This window comes from Megalobrama amblycephala, linkage group LG4 (assembly GCF_018812025.1).
Source record: "Megalobrama amblycephala isolate DHTTF-2021 linkage group LG4, ASM1881202v1, whole genome shotgun sequence".
Lineage (NCBI taxonomy): Eukaryota > Metazoa > Chordata > Actinopteri > Cypriniformes > Xenocyprididae > Megalobrama > Megalobrama amblycephala.
Window position 1 is genome coordinate 9,727,622 of NC_063047.1, and position 26,305 is coordinate 9,753,926.

A 26,305-nucleotide genomic window follows, 5' to 3' on the forward strand; every position below is an offset into this window, starting at 1 on the left:
TAGTGGCGGGTACCGCCCCCCTTTCGCCGTCTTGGCTGGCATTGGCCAGTGAGAGTTGCAACTTCACTGGCGTTGTGCAATAGGATTTCAGGAGAATTAGGAGAAAAGGGAGTCCCCAAGCGTCAGCTTCTGACGCCATGTCGAGAGACCGTTCTCGAAAGGGAACTTTTTGCTTGCACGTCAGTTTCTATTTAACACAGCTTGACATTAGCAAAACATCATAACCTGTCATAAACATGACATAGCCGATTAATTATTAAACTTAAAAAAACTACTTAGGTTTATGGGTTAACATTACATTACATTATTTTGGTAACATTTCAGTATAGGGAACACATATATAAACGATTAACTATGACTTTTCCCTCAATAAACTCTTAATTTACTGCTTATTATAGTTAATTGTTAGGTTTAGGTATTGGGTAGGATTAAGAATGTAGAATAAGATCATGCAGAATAAGGCATTAATATGTGCTTTATAAGTACTAATAAATAGCCAATAATTTAGCCATATGAATGCTAATAGTAATAAGCAACTAGTTAAAAGACCCTAAAATAAAGTGTTACCATTATTTTATAACAGTATCATCTTTTTTACGAAATTTGAAATTGTCTATTATCTGACCTTCTGTTGGAGGAAACTTAAAAAAAAGAAAAGAAAACATGAAATGAAAAATAGTCATGACACTGTTATAAAATTATTTGTCAGAGTATTGTCACTTAATGACATTTTAATGACAAGTTCAATTTGTACCACTGTACTTGAGCTCAAGATACATATTCATGACACTATTATAATGGCCTCATGACAGCCAATGTCAAAACCAACGACATGACAGTTTAATGTAATGTTAACCCATAAAGCTAAATGATGTCAAGTTGTCATGACAAAGACACTGACAGGTTATGATGTATTGGTTTATGTCAAGTTGTCATAACTCGGACATCTCAAACAATGTCATCTTTGCATTAAAAATGACATAATTGAGCTAATGACACTTAATGACAGTTGTCATAAACATTCATAAAACCTCCTTCATATTCATGACATGTGTCATGTCATGATTATGAAGGTGTCATGTCAGTCTTATGCACACCCCTTCAAGTAAAGTGTTACAGATGAATATTTTTAAAATAATATTTAACCTTCTTATTATTTAGGTTGCCATTATTTACTGATATTTATAGTTTTTAACTGTAGTGTGTTGTTTCTCTGACGGAATAGCTAAAATAAACATGCACGTCTGTTACAAAATGGATGTTTGAGCATTTGTTTATTTATTCTTTTATATTTCAAAATTTATATATACTTACACACAAACATACACACAGACACTCCAAATGTTTATATGTATAATTACCATCATATTTAATATGTTTTTAAAATAGTTAAATTAATAAAATACTTCCCACGGATTTTCCTGTGGTACCGAAATTGGTACAGAGAACCATAACATTTTTATTTTATTGGTACCGACAACTGGAATTTTGGTACCGTGACAACACTAGTTTGAAGCTATACTGCTTACTCTCCATTTTATACACTTTGAATGCTTATGTGTGGGACAGACAACAGTAAATAAGATGTACACACAGAGTGCTTGCTGAAAATCAGAAAGCTAACTCTGTTGTGATGCTGGCTTCCCTTTGTGGTTCCGCATTCCGCCGGCGTGCGTCACGGGATGACGCAACAAAAAATGGGAGTGAGTAACTTACACAGTCACAAAATCAAAGATTAAAGCCAGGGACACACTTAACGACTAGCTAAAACATTCAAAGACTGAGCTCAACACACAAAGACCATTTCCTTCGACTGAAGCAGATTTAAATACTTTCACGGAATTTAAACATCAACTGTAAACACAGACTGAACGCAACTGTCGTATCAAATTACATTCATAATTCATAATCGGCCTTACAATCGTTAAGTGTGTTCCCAGCTTAAATCCATACAAGTGGCCACAAGAAAACACATAGTAAATATCCTTCAAATGGTAAGACCCCCCCCCCAAATCTCTCCAGCAGAAACTGTTCTCAGAAACATTTGAATCCTGTCTGAATCCTTTTGATGTGAACTCAATTTAAAAAAAAACCACAGTTTCCCTCTTTGTTCTAGCCAGTACTCTGCAGGCAAAGTAATGATGATATTTTCTTTCTGCTGTGCTGAAATTTATTACAGATTGATATTCATATTCACTTGTTTAGGCACACCTGCTGTTTTATCCTTGAATGTATGTGTGATTCAGGTAAACCCACAAAGATGACAAGATAACAATATTGAGGATATAACATACAGTTTATAAATCATTATGTCTATGGAAAGTCCCCATAAAAAATGGAAACCCAACAATGTGTGTGTTTTTGCGTGCACATATTTGTGCAGGAATGCATTTCCATATGTATGAGAGGGCAGTATTTGTTTTATGTTTCTGCTTATCTGGTTGCATTTGTCTGTCATAGTTCATGCTGTATTGTCTTTGTGTCTAGTTTGCTTGCACAGCTGCCGGAGGAGAATGTTACCTTGCTGTGTCACTTATTTGGAGTGCTACACAGGATACACAGTCACTCAGAGGTGAATCAGATGACAGCAACAAACTTGGCCCTTTGCATTGCACCCAACATGCTCTGGAGGACTTCCCAAATCAGCCCTGAGAAAGAGGGACAGAGTGTGTTGCAGGTGAGCCAGTAAAAATCTGGTTACATGTGTAGTATTCTGACGAATACAATTCAGTTCACATGTATTTTATCTATCTATCCATCCATCCATCCATCCATTCATCTCTACCTACCTACAGTTGAGTTCAAAAGCCTGAGATCTCTAGTGAAAATTCTTTGTCATTACAAATTATATTATTAGCACAATTTGAGTGAAAAAGTATTTGCAGAAATTTGTACAATCTCTGGCATTAAAAAATGATCCAAAGAGCATCTTAATTAAACAAATGTACTTATTTGATTAGGTGACCTAGCAATAGTGCAAAATCAGAAATAATCCTTATTCATTTTAGGTCAAAATAAGATCTCATCACAGTGAACAAAGATATGACAAGAATAAAAGAATAGAAAGAAGAAGCTATACTAGAGAGACAAACCTGAAACAATACAAAAGACCTACATCACTGTGACATTTAGCGGGTAATGAACATATACGTGTTTAAATGCTTTCTTAATATATCTACACTCTAAAGAAATCCATAAAAATAGTGCACAATGTACTGTAATTTAACAGAATTTTCCGTATTTAGTTTTACAGGCGTTTTACCTGTATTTTGAATTTCGCACTTGTGTTTTACGCTGTTAGACCTTGCCGGGCTTTTTTTTAGACACACACAGATATCAAAAATCAGCACATCAATCTCAACAATGGTGGCAATAAAGCTGCATAATTTATTCATTCCGCAGTGCATGCTGGGAGTTTTGTACTATGCTGGCATCCAGCATGCATTGCAACATTAAACTTTTGGATGTCACCATTGTTGAGATTCATATTCTGATTGTTGATGTCTCTGCTGTACAAGTTATGCAGGAGCTCAAAATATTTTATGCATTATAAGGACTTATATATTCTCCTAAATAACTGATTACTGAACATTGCTTGTTCGTACGCTGTTGAATCACAGATATAGTACAATCAATAAAGATAAAATACCCATTAAATCAAAGACTAGACACAGAAATAGATCAGTGAATTAAACAAGTCCAAGATGATTACAGAATCATCACAACAGCCAAACACCTGATAAACTTTATGTTGGCCTTTTCCTGCCATAATAAATGTGTTTTATAAACACTCAGTTACAGCAGCCGGAGAAAGCTAATGTAAAAGAGTCAAGAGCCCAACTAAAGCAGACACTTGTCACCACGATGGTGACTGCAAACTTCAATAAATTTTTATTTTCAATAAAACATCAACATCCATATCTGTTAGTTCTCAACAAGAACTTCTGTACATGTATGAAAAAAATAATCTCAAACTGGTTTGACACTTAAGTCAGTTGTAGTTCTTGTGTTTCTGCTCGTGTCATTTTTCTGGTGTTGTTTCTCTGTCCTAGTCTGGCTATCACCAGACCAAGCTCAATTTAAAATTGGTCTGGGGAGTTTGCTATGTATTTCCTACTGCACAAGAGGCGTGATCAACGAGCATTAGTCACGCAATTGGATAGTGCTTCAACCAATCAGATCAACCATCCGGGTGACGTAGGCTACTTTGCAGAGCGATGCGAAAACTCCAGACAGGTTTACCGTGTGTCTCAATCAGCTCCCTAGTTCAGTAGTCAGCACTGATCAGGGAATCAGCCACATTCACTTGCACGATATACTGATTCACGACCTAGGGAACTAGGGAGCTGATTGAGACGCAGGGTTAGTTTGTAGCATTGATCCGCGGTTTGCAGAAGCAGCAATGGCATCGAGCGATTTTTGCAGGTTGTGCAAAAAAGCATGAAAGTGATCGGTATTTACACCCACTCGAGCAATTTGTTTGCTAACTAAAGAAGTCATTCAGCATAGTCGAGAGAGTTTAAAAGGCGACTCTGATACTGTTCTGGTTCAGTGTAAATGAACGTGGAATATAGCCGCCCTAAACTACGTCATGACAACCAAAAAGAATTCCAGTCAGCTCAGGCGGCGCGAGATTCAAGAAGCAGGAGACGAAACATATAGAGCAAATAATAAAAATATTGTCTACCATCAAGGGGCATTGAAGTAAAAGAGTCCTGTACTCACATCGTGAAGCAAACCACCAAAATAACAGCAGAGAATCATTGTGTGTCATTAATCGCTGTTTGTAATCTTCCTATGAAGAGACTGTTGGATCAACGCTCTGCTACATTTCTCTCAGATAAGGTAAATGCTTAACACAGTCGGCGTCACTCACTGTGATTGTGCATTGTTATTTTTGAGTGACGGTCGTGCGAGAGACGGGTAACGTTAGATCAGATAGAGTTTGAAAGCTGCTTGCCGTCGCTTCTCTATCGTCATCGTGTTATACCCGCCAATAGCGAGCAAGATGGATAAGCCAGTCTGTGATTGGTTCCCGCAAAAGTGTAACAGCGCAGCAGAAATGAATGCACGGGTTTCCAGACTGCGTTGGTTGCCGAGCGAAATCAAATCGCCGGCAGATCAGGCTGGGTTTACCCAGACTATCTCTGTCCTTCAGTGATTCTGCTTATCAGGTGTTCATAACGTTTTTGAATTCACTCGCTTCTTTTCATTTACTCACTCTGTCAAGTGGAATATATTAGTGAACTAATGTAGGGAATAGTGAATGAGGGTATAGGGTGTGATTTAGAACACAGCCTCTGAGTGTTGACTTTGAGCATTGTTAACTCACAGTATATTCCTGTAGGCTATTTTCTTGAAGATGACAAATATTACCCAGAATGCACTGTTTTCTACAGTAAATTACTGTTTTAATGGAAAATGGTTTGTTACTGTTGGAATTTGGCTGTTTTTCTACAGCAAGGTCTAACAGTGTAGGGTTAATGGAAATGTCCATAAAATTACTGGATAATGTCCAGGTAATAAGCTGCCAGTACTTTTTCCGTTATTTTACGGATTTCTTTTTTAAAGTGTAGTGCCTTTTTGGCTAATTAGATAATAATTAGAAATCTATTTTTTGAAACAGCTTTGGAATTATAGCATGTAGCACCGGACAACACTACTTTCCCAACTACCCACAGACTATATAATCACTGAATCACTGATTTACAAGCAAAATGGCTTTATTGTGCATGTATTTATTCATTAAGTGCACCCTTCTTGTTCAGGAATAGAAGCAGTTCCAGCACAGTAATGGGAAAGTTATTGGTTTAAATCTAGGACAGAATTGACCAAAGAAGTGTATTTTGTGCCCCAGGCAGTAGATCCTAATTTTACATGCCAGCTTGTTAAGCATGCTGTCATGCCGTTTAAACAGTTCACCCTCATTGCTCTTGGGGAGACACAGTTTAAAACCCCTATCACCATAGGTTGTCATGCTGGAGAAAAATCCCTGAGCTATTACATTAGCACAATCGCTTGAATTTTAAATAAGCACAAGCTGCTTCTGGTAAGGGTGCTAAAGGGAGCAACAACCCGGGCCAACGTCAATTTGTAAGTCGCACAAATGTGCACAACTTGTTCCTCAAGAAATCTCTAATAAAGATGTTGCTATTATTAGCCTAAAGCTGCAAATGATTAATGCAAATGATGCATCTGATGGCTGCTGACTTAGTTGTGAGTTGTTCTGCTTATTAACCTCTGCTGTTTACAGAAGCAAAATCAGATTTCCTAATGTCACCAAAGGGATTTCTCTTATCAACAGGATGTTGACACAAATGCAAGCAGGGAAATCATTAGCAGTTTGAATTACCAGGGACCAACGTCACTATACTCTTACAATACTGGTGGCATGATATTTGATACAACACACCAAGAGATTTATAAATCTTAGGTTTCTTTAGAGTACTATAAGGCAAAATAAGATGTACACATGGCATTGCTTAGAAAAGTAATTTTGAACCTTCTTTGTAACACTGTAAAAACCAGAATGAATCCAGTTTGTCTTAATATGAACTGGGTTTCAAATAGGTGCTTAAAAGATTTTGAATGTCAAAGGAAATTCCTTGTTAAATTCAGCAGCATTGAAAAGCATGTCCAGATTCTCCCCTAATTTTCTGTTGCTTCATATGACAGCCGTTGATGAGTCATTCACATCAGGTCAATGTGAGAGGGATTCAGGCCTCACTCACTGCCATGCATTGTTTTTAGTGCTTAATGAAATTGCGAGAATCTGAGAGTCAAATATCAATTAATGAAAACATCACTCAGAATGTGTAAAATGGCTGTATGCCTTAATTTTCCAGGAAAAGTGTGCATATGAATGTATAGCCACCACAGAGATACATTAAAACAACATATTAGCAGATTATTTAATTTGGATTAATTAGTTTTTATGAAAGCTTTTAAAACATTTTTGACATTTAAAAAGAGAAGAATATGCTGCTTAAAAATAATTATCTTTTTTGTGAAAAATTAATTACTTTTTTAAAAAACAAAAGAAATATGGAGTTTATTAAAGATAGCTGTTTTTTTTACTATAAAAAAAATACATCCAGTCAGCTATGTATTACTTTAGTAGTTATAGAGACAGACGTTGAGAACTATAGCACCACCATAGTTTGAGCTGTAGATTAAAGGAGAAGGTTGGTTAGATTAGGTTTTTTTTTTCATTGAGAGAGATGATAAACATTTCAACAGCTGATTGCAGCTGCTGGTAGAGTTTGATTTTGGCTTGAAAATAACAGGATGGTACTGCTGGCACAGCAGCCCACAATCAGAGCATAATGTTTAGTAGATCATTGAAAAGACCCGAGGTGGTTGGTGATTTACTCAGAGATTGAAAATAGAGTGGGAGATTTTGGGAGGAAACCGAGCTCAATTTTCTCATGGCTGAGCCTGAGATGATTGACATTATAGCCATACGATAAGGAGAGGGAAAAAAAGATGAACAGAAGGAATAATATGAGTCATGAAAATTCTTTTCTTCCATTAATTTGAGGACCATGCTGGGCATTTGAAGGGCATGTGAACGAAAAGCTATAAAGCAGTGTTGCCTGGCTACCTAGAGATGCCGATGATTATAAACTGGTCTCCATAGCAACTTATTTACTGACAAATGACGGGCAAATAACAGACCAATAATCAGACTTGAAAAAGTTCCACGTATGAGGCAGGGTGTACACATGCTCTGAATCCACACCCTCTGCATAATTCACATCACATTGACTATCCATCAGGGGGTAGGAGAAGTGTCTTTGCTGTCTTTGAATTCTAGGTATTCATGCTGGAGCATTATTTAAGCCTGTTTTTAAGATTTACAAATTTCAATTGTATAGTAAAATTCCATCAAATTGAATTGAATAATCCTTATTATTAATATTATTTATATTATGGTTACACTTTAGGGTCCAATTCTCACTAGTAACTAACTATTAACTACTACTTTTGCCTCAATAAACTCCTAATTATGGCTTATTAATAGTTAGTGAGTTAGTTGTTAAGTTTATGTATCGGGTAGGAATTAGGTAAGATTAAGGGATGTAGAATTTATGAATATGAATCACATCATGGTCCATGTTCCAATAAGATTTATACAAAATGTTTTATTAAGCTCTAGTTTTTTTTGTTTGTTTTTTTAACCCATTTAAAATTCTTAATTCATAATTTGAAAATATATATTAGGATATATATTTTTATATATAAGGATTATTCTATTTAATTTGAAATTCGAATTCGAAGATCTCAGACCTGTTTGATCCAGTGGAGATGAGATCACATCTGTGATCTAATCCACTGTGTAGAAAAACTGTCCAATAGGTGCGACTGACTCTCTGTAAGCCTCCGCGTTTCACTCTGAGAAATATGTAAACTGCATCTGTAGATTTAACCTCCATTTTATATTACATGATTATTCTGTCAAAAGAAAGAAACATGGGCTGAATCCACATACTGTACATATGTAATGGAATCGTGGAATAATGTGTCTTCTTGACATACAGTTCTTCCGGACATACTTTAACCTATGTGTTGTTTGGCAAAGAACATACATTTCCATTATGAAAGTGTAAGAGTTATAGGTAGCAAATTTCACTTAAGAGCCATTGCAGCTTCTGTGGCCTTATGGTTGCGCACTTCAGAAACTCAGCAGATGCAGTATGTCATCCGGGTATTGTTCACTGTCACACAAAACAATCATGAGATAAATTCACATACTTTAATGGTATGTAATGAAATGAAGTTTATGAAGTGCATTCTTTAGGTATGCGCTTGCATAGTGTAATGCATTTCCAGACATTACCTGTTATTAATCATACTTTCATACTTTCAACCATACTGGAAATGGCTGAGATTCACTGGGGGGGACTCTAGTTTGGAAGATTTTTTTATTAGATTATCTATTGTAATCATTGGTGTTCTTATTATTATTCTTTTTCAGATTCTTCTTCTTCCGCTCTGGAAATCTATGGCAGCCCATAGAACCCCTTACAGGAAAGTTATGAAATTTGGCACACAGATAGAGGAGAGTCTACCATAACAAATTTGGAGTCTCTAACTCAATCAATCTAGTGCCACTAACTGTCCAAATTTGCATGCTAATAACTTTTGAACTGTAAGGGCTAGAAACTCTGATTCTTTGGCTTAAGAAATTCCGTCATGAAAAATGTTCTGCCATTTTGAATTTTCCTTTTTCAAACTCCTCCTTGGCCGTTACTCTGATTTTCACAAAATTGAACGAAAATTGAACCAGACCATCTTCAGACCATCCATGTGCAAACAAATTTGACGAAGTGCCTGCCAAAAAGAACGTGAGGCTATATCTCCAAAAGGCTTTAGTGTATTCTGATCAAACTTGGTGTATGTTATGACAACCATGACCTGAGGCTACCTGCACAGTTTTGGCTCAGTGCCACCTAGTGGTCAGGAGATATGGAAAAATTGACATTTTTGCTTATAACTTCGAAAAGGTTTGTCTAAAAATCACAACACTGGTTTCCTTAGATTTGGTACAGCATGCTGAGTCGAATGATTCCAAATTTTCCCATATTGGTCAGTTTGAGCATTGGTCATTTTGAATTTTGTTGTGAAATGCTATATTTCACGAACGCATTGGTGTAGCATTACGAAACTCGGTATGCGTCTTCGGCACCATGCTCTGAGAACTCAAAAAATTTGGCGGCAGTTATAATGAAATTTCTAAAAATGCTAATAACTTTTGATTAAATTAGTCTATTGTAACTGGTCTTAATACATTCCTTGGGTCATGCTGAGATACCAGTTTTGCCATAGCCATTTTGATATCCTTCAAAAACCTACTTTTTTCGAGCTCCTCCAAGACCGTTTGTCCGATTTTCACCAAAATGAAATCGTATAATCTTCAGACTGTAATGAAAAAAAGTTATGGATTTCGTGTCAATAGATATAACTGTTTTCGTATACCGCAATGACAAAGTCAATGGCATGATGCCAAAATGACTCTGAGGCTGTATTTCTGCAATGCTTTGGCATATTGACACCAAACTTTGCATGTGTCATTTTCGTCTTACTCCGACCACACCACATCATTTTGGTCACAGTGCCACCTATTGGTCAAAAGTCATAAACCATTAAAACATTACTGGTGACTGTATTTATGATTTTTCAGCCATTTTGCCTAAAGTCATCTTAAAATGTCTTTAAATGCTTGTTGTTGCAGTTGGTCTGATGCTCGCAGCCATGCTGGCATGACTTAAGGTATTCTTTGTGCTTGACCCCAATAATTACTGCTTGCAGTTATATTTAGTATTGTATTTTTTCTTTAGTAGAATCTTTTTTTATTTTTTTATTTTTTTTTTTTAGATGTACTTAAATATAAAATTTAATATAATCTATAATAACATTAAACATATTTCATGTTTCCTCCAAACATTTTTTTATTAAGTATCAAGACACGCTTGTAAAAACAATTAGCATAGTAATGTATTTAGAATAGATATGTTGCCAGTCAATATCCTACTGTAAGAAAATAAAGGGCCAAAACACAGGCAAAACAATTTAACGTGAGATTCAAATGTTTGCCGTGATCATACTTGTTAAAGGTTTAATAGACATAGCTGAATCGTAATCATTTAGGAATAAGATCTCTTGATTGTTGGAATAGAGATTGTTATCCTATGAACTTTAATTTTTGGGTGAACTATCCCTTTAATGTTTTTAAAATAAAAATTATAAGGGGACATCAGGCACACACTCATTTTAGAATAAACACTGCAATATTCCATAAAAATTGGTCAGTTTTGATTTCATGGTGAATCACAAATGGAGCTTAAATATGTATATGTACATAGTACCTACTTGTTAATGTGGTTAGAATAGTTCACCATGTCCAGGACTACAAACAATGATGCTTATGCATTTCTTAACTCACGCAATGCTTTAGGAAGAGAACAGCATGAGCAGTGGATAATTATCAATTTTCTGTCAGCCACAAAACCCTGTGGTGTCTATTAATTACTGTTTTTCCAGTGGAAATGCTACAGAGCATTCCATTCCCTCTGCATGCATTTTAATTTTCCATTTCTTTGGCCTGGTTTGTATTTGAAATGGAGTAAAAGATTCATTGGCTTTTTTTTTCTATGAGAGAAGTGAGGATCTCTATGGATATGCCAGACACGCACACACACTGGCGTCACATACGGTCTGTGCTATGAAAACTAATGTCTAAACACTCTAGAACTTGGACAGAAACAAGGTGGTAGTCATCTAGCATACCAAATGTGTCCACCACAGATATACTTACATGCTCCGACAAATGTCCAACACACAAAGTTCATGAGCTGGTTTGTACAGTGCTTCAGTCTCTGATATATATGCTGCCATAGTCAACGTTTATGTTTGCAGGCCAACTGTGTCTGCTTTCCATATTGATGATGTTTTGTGTTTTTCATCTGTCCTTCAGGTCGCCATGCTTATCCAGTACCTGATAGAAAACACGCCTGCCATATTTGGAGATGATCTGGACAGTCTGTTCACCAGGCAGTTGAATTCAGAGCAGGAAACACATGACTACACAGGTAATTGTGCTGTTCTGCCCTTTGGACCTCATTAATATGAGATGCCTATTGATGTACTTAACATACAATAATTAGCCTTTTTGACAGTGCGATTTTACAGTTCTCGCACACACATTTGTCTGCACACACATTTGTCTCGCACACACAGTTGTCTGCAGGTGTTGAAAAAAATCTAAATCTCTTTCATATAACTCTTAAGACACTGTAGACTTGCCAGTGATTACAATTTTGAGTATTCTTAGAGAGTTTTAGCACAACTCTACAGGCATTGCTCCTCTGAATTTCAACCCTTACTCTCTCAAGATCCTCTTAAGCTCTCTTAGACTGGATTGAGATGTCAATAAACTATTTAGAACACAATCACAGAGCCTGCTACACAGTATATATTGCACTATGGGGCAAATTTATTTAACAGGTGTGCCTTTTTTGCATGCATTTAAGTGCAAAAACCTGTTCTGGATCATGAATACTGTTATTGTCAGCAGGGTTTAAAAATGAAAAAAAATGGTTCACTCTGAGCAGAATCAGTACTTTAACGTTTCTGTTCCTTCTGTATTTCATTACAATCGGTTAACATAGTCAAAAGTTATTAGCATTTTTGTAAATTTTGTTATAACTTTTGACCACAAGGTGGTGCTGGTCCGAAACTTCTCAGGCTCCTTCAGGGCATTGTCCTGATGGACCATACCGAGTTTCGTAACGATATGCTAATGCGTTTGTAAAATACAGCATTTTAGCACAAAATTCAAAATGGCAGAAGGCCAAAATGGCCGATATGGGAAAATTGGATATTTTTCGACTCGGCATGATGCCCCGAATCCAACGAGACCAAATTTATGATTTTTGGACAAACCTATCAGAAGTTATAAGCAAAAATATCCATTTTTCATATCTCCGCACAAGTAGGTGGCACTGCGCCGAAACACTGTATGATGCCTCAGGTCATGCTTGCGATGACATGCACCAAGTTTGGTCTGAATATGATAAAGCGTTGCAGAGATACAGCTTCAAGAGTGGGTTTTGCATCATGCCTCAAATTCGTTACTCCGCTATATAAAAACGATTTGACATATCGACTTGAAATCCATAACTTTTTGTCGGCATGGTCTGAAGATGATACATTTAGATTTTGGTGAAAATTGGAGCAACGGTTTAGGAGGAGTTCAAAAAAGTAATCTTTTAAAGAAAAACAATATGGCGGACAGGAAGTTCAGCTGACTATGGCAAATTTGAAATCTATGTTCTCAGCATGACCCAAGAAATCTACTGAGACCAGTTTCATTACAATTGGTTAATATAGTCAAAAGTTATTAGCATTTTAGTACATTTTGTTATATATTTTGACCACAAGGTGGCGCTGTGCCAAAACTTTTTGAGTATTGTCAGGGCATGGTGCCAAAAACCCATACCGAGTTTCGTAATGATACGCTAATGCATTCGTAAAATACAGCATTTTAGCACGAAATTCAAAACAAGACTGGGTTTTGCATCATGCCTCAAATTCGTTGCTCCGGTATACAAAAACAGTTTGACGCATCAACTTGAAATCCATAACTATTTGTCGGCATGGTCTGAAGATGAAACATTTCAATTTTGGTGAAAATCGGAGCAACGGTCTGGGAGGAGTTCGAAAAAGTAGGTTTATAAAGAAAAGCAATATGGCGGACAGGAAGTTCAAATGACTATGGCAAATTTGATATCTATGTTCTCAGCATGACCCAAGAAATCTACTGAGACCAGTTTCATTACAAGTGGTTAATACAGTCAAAAGTTATTAACATTTTTGTAAATTTTGTTACAACTTTTGACCACAAGGTGGCGCTGGTCCGAAACTTCTCAGGCTCCTTCAGGGCATTGTCCTGATGACCCATACCGAGTTTTGTAACGATATGCTAATGCATTCGTAAAATACAGCCTTATGTCCATTTTCACAAGCACTACGTACAATTAGTTCGCATCTTTTTCGAAAACGGTTTAAGGAATCAACTTGAATTCCATAACTTTTTGTCGGCATGGTCTGAAGATGATCTGATTCAATTTACGTGAAAATCAGAGTAACCACCTAGGAGGAGTTCGAAAAAGTACGTTTTTCAGAAAATTCAAAATGGCGGAAAAATTGTTCCATGACGTGAATGACGTGAAGTGCATTCGAATCGTCTTGACCGAAGGAATCAGAGGAAAAAAGAATTTTGTTTCTAGCCCTTATGGTTCAAAAGTTATTAGCATAAACATAAGTGCAACTTTGGACAGCTGATGGCGCTAGAGGGATTGAGTTAGAGACTCCAAATTCGCTATGGACAAAGGTCAGACTGTCCTCTAACTGTGTGGCAAATTTCACAACTTTCCCACAAGCGGTTCTATGGGCTGCCATAGACTTCAAGAGCGGAAGAAGAAGAATAATAATCGAAAAGAAAAAGAACGCCAACAGATACAATAGGTGCCTAAGCACCTTCAGTGCTTGGCCCCTAATAAGTACAGCGAAGAGAAGAGAGTCTTAGTCTGGTATTTGCTGTCTTGTCATAGCCAATACAACATCATCTCAACAACATCAAACCAGCTCATGACCAGCTAAGGACCTGCATAAACCTTTATATCAACAGAAAAATATACCGGCATAAAAAGCACTCAAAGTTAATGATCTTGTAAACCCTGCCGGCACATTGACGTGATTGGTAACAACAAGGTAGTTTGTGACGTTACTGCAGCTTTTAATAGAAAATACTCAGCAATGGTGTTGACTTATGAATTTGCAGATGGTTTGTCTTAAAGCATAATAAAACATCACATAGACATATAAACAACATTAAAAACTTGATTTTAACCACAAGGTGACTTTAAAATTAAAAATCTGTCATCATTTACCCTCATGTTTTTCATACAATGAAAATCAAATGCGTCGAAAACAACATTTGACTCCACTGACTTTCATTGCTTGGACCAAAAAATAAATAGCTAAATAAAAATATCTTCTTTTGTGTTGGATGAATTATTTGAATATTTGTTGTGCTCTGTTCACTGATTTACGTAACTCCTTTAGTAAATGTTTTGCTAATACAAGGCAGACAGCACATGAAAATACCCCTCTATATTCTAAAAATAGTATATGAAATACATGCTCATATACAAATACTATTTTGTGTAAAAGTGTTCTAGTATTCGCATGCATATATTGTCAGCATGGATATTACTAGGATATTGGCTGTTTATTAGTACTTTTAAAGCACATATTAATGCCTTATTCTGCAAGTTCATATTCCACAACCCTTAATCCTACAAAGTTCCTACTACTTAGTAACTAGTTAGTAACTACCTTACTAACTATTAATAAGCAGTAATTACGAGTTTATTGAGGCAAAAGTAGTAGTTTGATAGTTAGTTGATTGTGAGAATTGGACCCTAATCTAAAGTGTGACCATTGCTTCTTCTTAATTTTTTTATTAAATGGAAGATCAAGACTTTTCGTGTTATGGGCTATCATAGCACTTTCCACAGTGGTTACAATTAAAGGAGACATCGGATGCAAAATTCACTTTTACAAGGTGTTTGAACATAAATGTGTGTTGGCACACAACCACCCTATAATCATAAATTTTTTTTTTTTTTGAATCCCCACAAATCATAAGCACTTTGTCAGATCAAGCCGTTCTCATATTCATGGCAAAGTGACGTCATTTTGCACAGGCCCCTCCCACAACTCTTGAAGGACACTGCCGTTTTAGCTTAGACCCGCCTGTAAACAGACAGTCCGCCATTGTTTTGATGCCGTGCAGGTGTAGAGTGAGTGAGGCAAAACGTGAGTGAGGCGTTTTGTTGTTGGATATAAGAATGAACATAACAGTCATCATTTACTCTCGACATCAGAGCCGCTGAAGACACAGTGGATTCATTTTGTTTTTGAAGGGAAAACGCCCCCGGATCTACCTATATGCATTTATATCTGCACTTAAAAGTTTGTTTTGTTAAAAAGTTCCTGAAGGATGGATCAGTACCTCCAGAGACGTGAGTAACCTTATAGATTTTTTTATGAATCTTTGCAAATCGCCTTTCCTAATAATGTGCTAGTTAGTAGCAAGTTCCACGACAAATGTGGCTAAATTAAAGGCAGTTCACACCGCACAGAAAAACGGCAACACCTCTGTTGGAGTTTGTTGGATCAGGACGCAGCCTCCGAAATGAGACGCAGCTAGTGTGATACGCATGTGATACCCCTGTAGTTTGTCTTCACTTGATTGAAAATGTTTAATCGGCGTTTGTTGGGTCGGGGAATGTCTGATCAGTGTGGTATGATTTTCCAACAAACTCTGATGTAATCTGACGAGGCCACAAACCGTTGCTATGACGATGAGGCAAGTCCCTTGCAAAGACTGCTGTTTGATCACGCCGGCACCTCACGCATACACAACAAAGTACTGCAAATGTGACATCGCAGCTTGTTCATTATCAAAATAATAAAAAAAGTCGAACAAACATATATGTTGTCATTTCTATTTAGAACCCTCTCACTGTAATTCATAACTGTACGTTTTTAATGAACATTCTGTGCTTCCCACACATAGACTTTACTTGGGCGGGCCGCTCAGGTATATTAACGGCCGCCCAAGTATATTTGGAGACACATTTATGCTTTTATTATTTTTATCGTCTTATACTTTTGTATCCGCCCAAGATAATGAAACCATCCGCGATCGATTAACTAGAGGAAAATGTCCCCTCGCCCTACGCATTTCGTACCTCCTCGTTACGTGTGCGTCAGAACTGTTTACTCCCGCTGACATATCCCACGTGTGCTGCAGAGATGCGGTAGTCTGGCTATCACCAGACCAAGCTCAATTTAAAATTGAACATTGGTCTGGAGAGTCTGTATGGATTTCCTGCTGCACAAGAGGCGTGATCAACGAGCATTAGTCACGCAATTGGATAGTCCTTCAACCAATCAGATCAACGATCCGGGTGACGTACTTTGCAGAGCGATGTGAAAACTCCAGACAGGTTTACCGTGTGTCTCAATCAGCTCCCTAGTTCAGTAGTCAGCACTGATCAGGGAATCAGCCACATTCACTTGCATGATATACTGATTCACGACCTAGGGAACTAGGGAGCTGATTGAGACGCAGAGTTAGTTTGTATTGGTTTGAAGCATTGCTCAGCGGTTTGCAGGAGCAGCAATGGCATCGAGCGATTTTTGCAGGTTGTACAAAAAACATGAAAGTGAGTGATATTTACACCCACTCGAGCAATTTGTTTGCTAACTAAAGAAGTCATTCAGCATCGTCGAGAGTTTAAAAGGCGACTCTGATACTGTTCTGGTTCGGTGTAAATGAACGCGGAATATAGCCGCCCTAAACTACGTCATTGTCATGACAACCAAAAAGAATTCCAGTCACCTTAGGCGGCGCGAGATTCAAGAAGCAGGAGACGAAACATATAGAGCAAATAATAAAAATATTGTCTACCATCAAGGGGCATTGAAGTAAAAGAGTCCTGTACTCACATCGTGAAGCAAACCACCAAAATAACAGCAGAGAATTATCGTGTGTCATTAATCGCCATTTGTAATCTTCCTATGAAGAGACTATCGGATAAACGCTCTGCTACATTTCTCTCAGATAAGGTAAATGCTTAACACAATCGGCGTCACTGTGATTGTGCATTGTTATATTGAAGAGACGGGTAGATCAGATAGAGTTTGAAAACTGCTTGCCGTCGCTTCTCTATCGTCATCGTGTTATACCCGCCAATAGCGAGCAAGGTGGATAAGCCAGTCTGTGATTGGCTCCCGCAAAAGTGTAACGGAAGCAATAGAATTGAATGCACAGGTTTCCAGACTGAGTTGCCGAGCGAAATCAAATCGCCGGCAGATCAGGCTGGGTTTACCCAGACTAGAGATGCGGTGGATATTTCACAAAGAGCGCTGCATGTTGCAAAGTCACAAGGCGGCATTGTTGCGCGTTCTACAGGCTCGCGCAACAGCGCTTCAGAGTGCTTCAAAGTGATTCTCAATCAACGAAAAGCACAGATTTATGTCAAGCGATGATGAATTATGACAATATCTACTTTATGGCCTTTATATGATACGTTTTAGACGATTGTAAGAATCTGAAGGATCAGCCCGCAATTGTGTAAACATTTCAAAATAAGAGTCCCGGTGAATTTCAGGCTTGTTTATAATTAAAAGTCACAAGCTAAGTTTTTTTTCTTCTGGGCATTATTGGTATTTTGGTTACACAATAAATTGTATTTAATTTGATTTCCATTTAATTCATAGTAAATTATTGTAGTCTCCCCCAAAGGAAAAAACATTATTTGACACGTATATTATTCATTATATAAATTTTACTAGTAAAATCTGTGTCCCATGCACTGAGAGAGACACTATATGGCATAGCAAGGAGAACATAGGAAAAGGAGAACTATTTAAATGCTGTAATTTTGCACAATTTACAATGCATAATTATACATACTATTAGTATGTAATTAAATGAAATAGTATGCTATGTAATTAAAATTAATTTCAATAAATATAAATAAATATAAATAAAATAAAATAATAAAAATAAAAATAAAAATAATAAGTTAAAAATCACATCACACATTATTTGTTTGTCACATGTAGACCATTTTTGTGTCGTGGGTAATAGGAGGATTTTTCACCCGACTACCACTGCAAGTATTTTTTTACACAACCATTCAGAAATTTTAATCAAAGTATGTTATAGACTTTTCACGAAGACCCTAAAGAATCATACTAACTTGTGGAAAATCAGCATCCGATGTCCCCATTTGTGCATATTTTTTTAAAGCATTTTGTATTTAAACTAATAAAACATGATTTCATATCTCTGTAGTCTTATCCATTAGTTTTTATTATGTATGTTAAAATGACAGCTGCACTAAACTTTAAATATCTTAAAATTCGTTCTCTTCTCTAGATGCTTCGTATCTTCTTCATCACTCCTCTTCAGAGGACACAGATCAAGACTTCACTGTTTCTTCCCAACTATTTCCTGAAGTACATCCCCTTTTCCTCCCTTTGGCTGCACTTTCCCTGAAAGAGAAGAGGAGACCCCGGCCCTTTCCTATTGATATGCCATCAACAGAAGGTGCCTACAGCTGTGGAACACTGGATTCCATTTCATCACGTTCCAGTGCTTCTGTGAGTATGCTGGGAGTTGGGGAGCTCAGCCAATCACGCGATCGATGCCTCTCGGAACCTTCCATGTATTTTTCCACACCCCAAACACCGGCACCGACTCATACTCCTGTTATCCGCCAATCCAGCTACGATGCCACTGTAATAGACAGCAGAAATGAGCAGTCACAAGGCTCCATGGGGCTGAGCCCAGAACAACAATCACACAATTCTGGAATGGGTACCAGGCGACGACGTTACACTTTCTGGAAGTCGCCACAAATTCCCACACGCTTCCGTCATCCTGCTCAGAGATTAGCTAGCATGTCAAGTCTGTCATCTACTACCACTTCTTCCCTCAGCTCACTGGATAGTACATTGTCCCTTAGCTCCGCCGATCCAATCCCCAGCCCTCAAGATACACAGTCCCGGCCATTTCTGTTCGGAGCTGCTGCGAGACTGCGGCCTCTCACACCTGAAATGTCCAGAAAGCGGTGGACAAGTACTTTCACTTATGAAGAGGAAGAGGACGTTTGGAAAGAGAGAGATCAAGAGACTGAAAATAAGAAAGAGAGTGGATTTGAAGCGTCTTTTCATGACTTTGATGGAGAGAAAGCAGTGAAAGATGGAGAAAGAGCCGAGAGTGAGGATGCCATGAGCTGTGAGTCCTTCGGTGATATTCATGAGGTTAAAGGTGAAACAAGACAATCCGTGTCTGTGTGCAGCGTGGAGTTTAGTGTGAATCCATTACAATCCTCCACCGCATGCCAGATAGAGCATAATCCTGACATGAACTCGCAATCAATTTCACTGAATCCCCGCAGTGTATGGACAGTCCCACAGGCGAATCAGGTTGACAATGAGATACAGGAATCCCAGGTGACACAAACACTCACGCACACTCCCACAACGACACAAAAGCAATCCATTATCAAAGGAGAAAACTCTGTAAGTCAGCTCCAGCTAGAGCGGAAAAAAAATTCTTGCTCAAACCTGCATGCCTCAGGTGGGCAGAAAGTGAGCAGAATGAAAATCACAGTCTTTCCTTTTGATGGAAGAGTGATGCTAAAACATTCTGAGGTCACAGATCAAACCGCAAACTTGCAGATGGAAACAGAGCAGAAAGTTGAGCCAGGATTCAGTGTAGAAAAGGACGGAAATGTGCGAGAATCTGTTCAGGTACATATTCCACAGACACTGTTTTACGGTCATAATGTTCCGCTAGTGTTACTTTCTACACCACCACAGCAAACGTCAGTCCAAGTGAGGACACATTGTACTCCCCCTGATGATGTGGGTGTGACAGAAGCAGGTTTGTGTGATAAAGCTAATGTTAGCTTCGTCACAACTGATATTAGCAACGGTGTAAGCAGTTATCCAGCAGAAAATACCATTCAGAGCGTCAAATGTATCAGTCATAGCGTGAGCACTGTTGATGACCTGCACAGCCCTGGCTGTCTTACTGAAACTGCTAGCCCCACTGTTAGCATTAGGGGTGGTTATAATGTTAACCCCAGTATAAAGCTTATTCACAGCAATGCTAATCCGAAACCTGCTAGGAAATCCTCAGGAACCTTTCGCCACACAATCTGTATCAAGCTCCCTGGTAGCAGAGGGATGGCACAGAACAAGTCGTTACCATAATTGAATCCTTCTAGTTATATAATACTATGAAGAGATGAAGTGTATGCAACATTTGATGTCAATGTGTCAATGTGTTTTTTTTTTTTTTGTAAGAACGAGGTTAGGCATAGAGTCTGTAGATTTTATGAGAATCTATAAAGCGAGCATGTTTGTTTGTGTATATGTATGGAGTAAAGGCTGAAGGCATAAAATGAAAAACATTTCCGCAAGGATTGCACTGTGGGGTGTGCAATTTCAAAGGCTTCTGCAGAGACAGCACACAGAGATGGGAGTGATGCAGTTGTGTGAATGGAAAGCTCATATTGCTCTGACTATACAAAATAAAATGAACTATAAATTCATTAACATTCATATCACAAAACTGAAACCAAAATACACCAAAGCCTAAAACAAAGTAAACTAATAACAGTGTTGAATGTAATATTTTATTCAAAATAAGACACTAATGTACTGCATATGATTCATGAAAAAGACTTACCCCCGCTTTCACAGACAAGGCTTAAGCTAGTCCTAGACTAAAATGCATGTTTGGGCTGTTTTAACTGAAAGTAACTTGTACTGACAGATCTTAAAATATGTCAGTGCCATTGTTTTGTCTTAAGATGCACACCAGTAATGTTTTTTTCTAGTGTACGTTTATAAAAGATACTTAAATGCCTTAATTGAACTAAGGCTTAATCCTGGCTTAGGCTAAGCCCTATCTGTGAAACCAGGCCTTAATGTTTAGTTGTTTTCAAACCTTATTTAAAAAAAAAAAAAAAAAAGATATTTTGAGGAATGTTGGGGTCCAAACAACACTGAACCCCAGTGACTTTCAGAATGTGGACAAAATCAGTCATTTTGCAAAATATCTTCTTTTGTGTTCTAAAGTCATTAAAGTTGGCAAAACATAAGAATGAGGAAATGATGACAGAATTTTTGGGTGAACTATCCCTTTAAGATATTAATTAAATATGTTTAACACAATGATTTCAAATATATTAACTGAATTTTACAATATTATTTTTCAGTTTTACAATATACTTTCTGAATTCTGGTCATAAATCATGAGATTAATTGCAAAAATTGTATGTTACCTTTGTCATCTCTAAAATATACGTTTTGTAAAATCTTTTTTTTTTTTTTTACGGCCCTCAGAACCCTGTTGGAACCCTAGTTTTAGAGTGTGTGTGTCACACACACAGACACAGTGAAGAAAAGCACTGGGAAATTCCAGTCATGATTCATTTTCAGTGAGAGGGAGGCGTGCAATTGTGAGCAGGTGAAATCGCATCGAACTGCTCTGAATATGAAATCTCCAGTCTCACACAATGCCGCCTCAGAGAATGCTGCCATCCGTGGCTGGCAATTCTCTAAGCAAATTTTATGAATTCGCAATTATTTATTTTATAATGGCTCTATAAGAGATTAACACCAATGGAAAAGTTTAGTCAAAACAACATTTTGGCTGGAGTGGTATAGGGGGCACATGTGCATACAAAGAACACATAAGATTGAGAAACATAATAAGACGGAAGAAAAGATAATAAAACAGAAAGAATCTGGTGTTGAATGCATGAACAGAAACACGCATGTAGAACTGGAAAATCAGTGTGATGTAAACAGTAGACGTCACAAAGTGCATCACTATGGGAACAAATATAGTAGAAGGGACCTGTATGTGAAGAGAGCAAAAAAAAAAAAAAAAAAAAACAGATATAACCCAGGGAAGCTGATCTGTGTAAGATGCGGGATGTTTTTAGATGTAAGTGTGCATCAGTAGATCCAGTGAAAACCTTTTTTTTTTTTTTTTTTTAAATAATCATTTGGTTCAGAATCATGTTTGATTTTTATCCATCTGGATGGAATGTTTTAAAGTGGGACAAACCAACTAATATCACAAACATCACAGAATCAATTCCATTTCTAATAATTAGGATATTTGTGCTGTTGTTTCCCACCAAAATACTAAACTATAATACTAAAAGTTAAAATATTCAAACATATGTTTGTTTTAAACATTTGATTACTGTAAGAAAAAAACACGTTTCTTAATAAACTACCAGCTTTTCATGCTAGAATATTTAAAGGGATAGTTCACCAAAAAATTTTGTGATCACCTCATGTAATTCCAAACCTGTATGACTTCTTTTCCTCTGCACAATACAAAGAAAGATATCCTGAAAAATGTATAATTAAAGTCTGTGGACTCCTATGACTTTGAGCCCTATGACTGGATAAAAGCAGCTGAAACATTCTTTGAGTGTGTGGAGATTCTCTTGACATTCTCTTTCTGCTATTACTTGAAGTTTCAAGTGCATATTTGAAGGGAGAGTGCCTTCCAGATACAACTGCTGTTTTTATTTAATGGCAGGTAACACGTTGCTTCATGGAACAAACATACAAGGTCTTTTGTTAGAGCAAAAATTCTTTAAAATTGAATAACCTGTAAGAAACATTTCTGCCCCTGAGCACAAGGAACTGCAGGACTGACAGCTTGTAATTTGTGTCTGCATGGATTTCAACAAGTCCATTTAGATTAAGAACTAGAATTGTTCATATTGTGGGGAAAGAATTTGACATTACGTCTGATTCTCCCAGTTCTGTATTCAGGATAAAATGTACATTTTATCTTGAAATGTAAGTTGCAATAGCCTTTTCTTCCCTATTGTGACGTATATCCAAGTGAAACGGCTTCTTGAACAAGAAAAAATGTAGGACAGGATTTTTTTTATCCATCAAGATTTGATTGAATCATTAGATTGTTGTGGTTATTGTTGCAATCTCATGTGAGTGACAGGTTTTCCCACCCTTGTGCTGAAAACGTGTCATCAGAGAAGACGAGATGTTGCTGCAAGAGGGTGGGGGAGTTATTTTGGTTAGAGATTACGAGGGCAGATTAATAAAAAAAAGATGTGCACAGATAAATTATTCATAATAATTACTGCAATATCCCATAAAAAATATGAATTGTCAGTTTTGATTTCATGCCGATTTTAAGTAATATTAGCTGTCAGGTATGGTATTCCTGTGTTTTATCCTCATCCGTGAAAACTGAATGGCAGTGCTACACAAAAACCTTGACAAATTTCTTCTGCTATCAAAATTACCTTCAGCAAATCATTGAAATCAGATTACCGCCTTATAGTCTTTAATGACTAAAAACGCGCAACAATGGAAAGGATAAATCTGGTTATGTAGGATGAGGAAGAAACATTGGGGGGAGACAATACATAATGCATAATAATGAATAGTTGCAAATAATGAATGAAATAAATCTGTCAATGCAACGATAAATGATTTTGATCAGTCCATCCAAAGTAACATGATAGATGCAGGCAGTGATGAAATACGTTTTCTATTTCTGGCTGACGGTGGTTATGACTGGATGAGATCCTGCAGTACAGATGAGGATGAGGTATAGAGGGATGTTTATTTTTAAGGTGTCATCAAACTAGACTTTGTGCTCCAATCACTTCCATTCATGTGAACAGGTATAATAGAGTGCTCCTTGCCCACCTTTGGTGAGCTCTGACCTGTGAATTTTACCAAAAAGGACCTAAAGGTCACAGATTTACCTGAAAGCTCATTATTTATTATTCATTAAAGACAGCCGTTTCTCTTGTCACACGACCACACAGTGGATGCTTCACAATCAGAAGGCTCATTCTGTGTAATAACGCTGCATATCTCGGCTGCCAGGTCATCAAGTTCCTTCAAAGACGTCTCAGTTTATAAGATGCTTTGAAGGCAGACTTCATTTCATCCTTCATTCGGCCCGTTTTGAAGGATGCATCAATTGTTTTCTTTGTGTACTCCAAGCACCCACACACAATCTTTTGCACATATTCCAATTCACAAGAAAGAATGAGCAGAATGAATTGCACTGAGCTTGTCCAATTTCACTACATAATGCAAGACAAAGGCATTATGCTTTCTTTTGCTTTGTTGTAAATTACTCACATAATTCTAAACTGTGTGTCATTTAAAATACTGGGAGACCACAGATGGTTGTCATTGCTTGTACTACATTATTTTTCAAATTATACTTTTAATAGTATTTTTGTGTAGTGACCACGGGGGCCGCCTCATTTTAGGTATTTAAAGCAATAGTTCACCCAAAAATGAAAACTGTGTCATTAATTACTCACCCTCATGTAGTTCCAAACCTGTAAGACTTCCATTCATCTTCAGAATGCAAATGAAGATCTTTTTGATCAAATCTGAGAGCTTTCTGGCCCTCCACAGACACCTATGCAACTGATGTTTTGACTTTTCAAACAGTTCAAAAAGAGATTGTAAAACTAATCCTTATGAACAGAGTGATTTAGCACAAATTTATATGATGAACAGATTGAATTTAGGCTTTTATTCACATATAAACATTCATCAGCTCACACATCAGTTAAACAGAAGCTCAGGCATGTTTGCTTTAAGTGCGAGAACCAGTGAGGTTTATTCTCGTATGTTACACAGCGTGCTTGAGCTTTTTTATTTCAAGAATTTTCGCAAGAGGTTTGTTCTCGCGCATCAAGCAGGTTCGTTTGAGCTTCTGTTTCTGTTCGCCGATCAATGTTTATATGTGAATAAAAGCCTAAATTAAATCTGTTAATCATATAAAGCAATCACGTCTCTTCAGAAAATTTGGACTAAACCACTCAATTCATATGGGTTAGTTTTATGATCTCTTTATGAGTTTTTTGAAGCGTAAAAGTAAAAGTGGTAATTGTGTAGCTGTCTATGGAAGGATAGAAAGCTCTCAGATTTCAGCAAAAAGATCTTCATTTGTGTTCTGAAGATGAACAAAAGTCTATTGGTTTGGAAAGGCATGAGGGTGAATAATTAATGACAGAATTTTCATTTTTGGGTGAACTATCTCTTTAATACTGAGAAGGACTCTAACATACAAGCCTATGAAGGACTGGACTAGGAAGAATGCAGCCTCTTGTTTGAGAGGCACCCAACATTCCACATTTCAGACGGCTGTTAATCTGCAGAGAAAGTGTGCATGATGTGCTTGCAGATGGGTGTGCATGAGCAAACGTGCATATGTGTCAAAGTGCTGTTAATGAATCATGATAAATGATAGCTGAGACTCAACTATTGCTCAAAAGCTGTATGTTTATGTTTTCATTATGTGCAAGTTATTCATATGTGGTTTTCTCCTAATATTCCTCATTAGTCTATACTGTATAACCCAAAGCAACAGAAAGCAGTTGGGAGTTGCAAAGGTAACAGCAGGTGAAGAGAAAATCAATCTACACACTTTCATTCATTTAACAGAATTTATCGGTGTCTTTATGGGTTTAATTTCACTTAATTCAAGACTGTTAAATTGTATATCACGTGTTCTTTATCCGGGTGTTTTTCATGTATTTAAACAAGTAAATGTGTTTTCATTTGTTTTGTAAATGTAAACACTATTATCACAGATTGTATATTTAAAAACACAATGTGTGCAGTGTGCTCTGTTGTTGTTGTAACTACTTTCACAGGTAGGATAATATATATACAATGACTGCTTAAACATTTACAAGTGTTTAAATAAATTCAAAAATCAGTTTTATAGCTGGTTTTAAACTTGAGCTCATTTTGGTTTATTTCATTACTCAAACAAGGACCAAATTTTTTGTAAATGCAAAAGCATCACCTCAAAGACAAAATTGTTGTTTTGTTTTTAGAGACCTCTGTAAAGAGATCAAGATTGCAGCATATGCTTGAAAACCTGCTTGGTTAGCATTTAAAGGTGCCCTAGAACCAGTTTTTACAAGATGTAATGTAAGTCTAAGGTGTCCCCTGAATGTGTCTGTGAAGTTTCAGCTCAAAATACCCCATAGATTTTTTTAAATTAATTTAATTAATTAACTGCCTATTTTGGGGCATCATAAACTATGCACCGATTCAGGCCCCTTTAAATCGCGCGCTCCCTGCCCCCCGAGCTCTCGACGATAATACAATGTAT

At 37.1% G+C, this 26,305-nt stretch overlaps 1 protein-coding gene across 2 annotated transcripts in view; it reads left to right on the forward strand.

Annotated features, from left to right (window-relative positions):
• The window catches only part of arhgap20b (Rho GTPase activating protein 20b), a 79,904-nt gene extending 53,976 nt beyond the window's left edge, over positions 1-25,928 (forward strand). For both annotated transcript variants that reach the window (XM_048187321.1, XM_048187320.1), the window contains 3 exons: positions 2,488-2,677; positions 11,477-11,591; positions 18,521-25,928. In XM_048187321.1, coding sequence (XP_048043278.1) covers positions 2,488-2,677; positions 11,477-11,591; positions 18,521-20,364 — 2,149 coding nt within the window. In that variant the 3' untranslated portion in view covers positions 20,365-25,928. The remainder of the gene's footprint in view (positions 1-2,487; positions 2,678-11,476; positions 11,592-18,520) is intronic.
• The last annotated feature ends 377 nt before the right edge of the window (positions 25,929-26,305 follow it).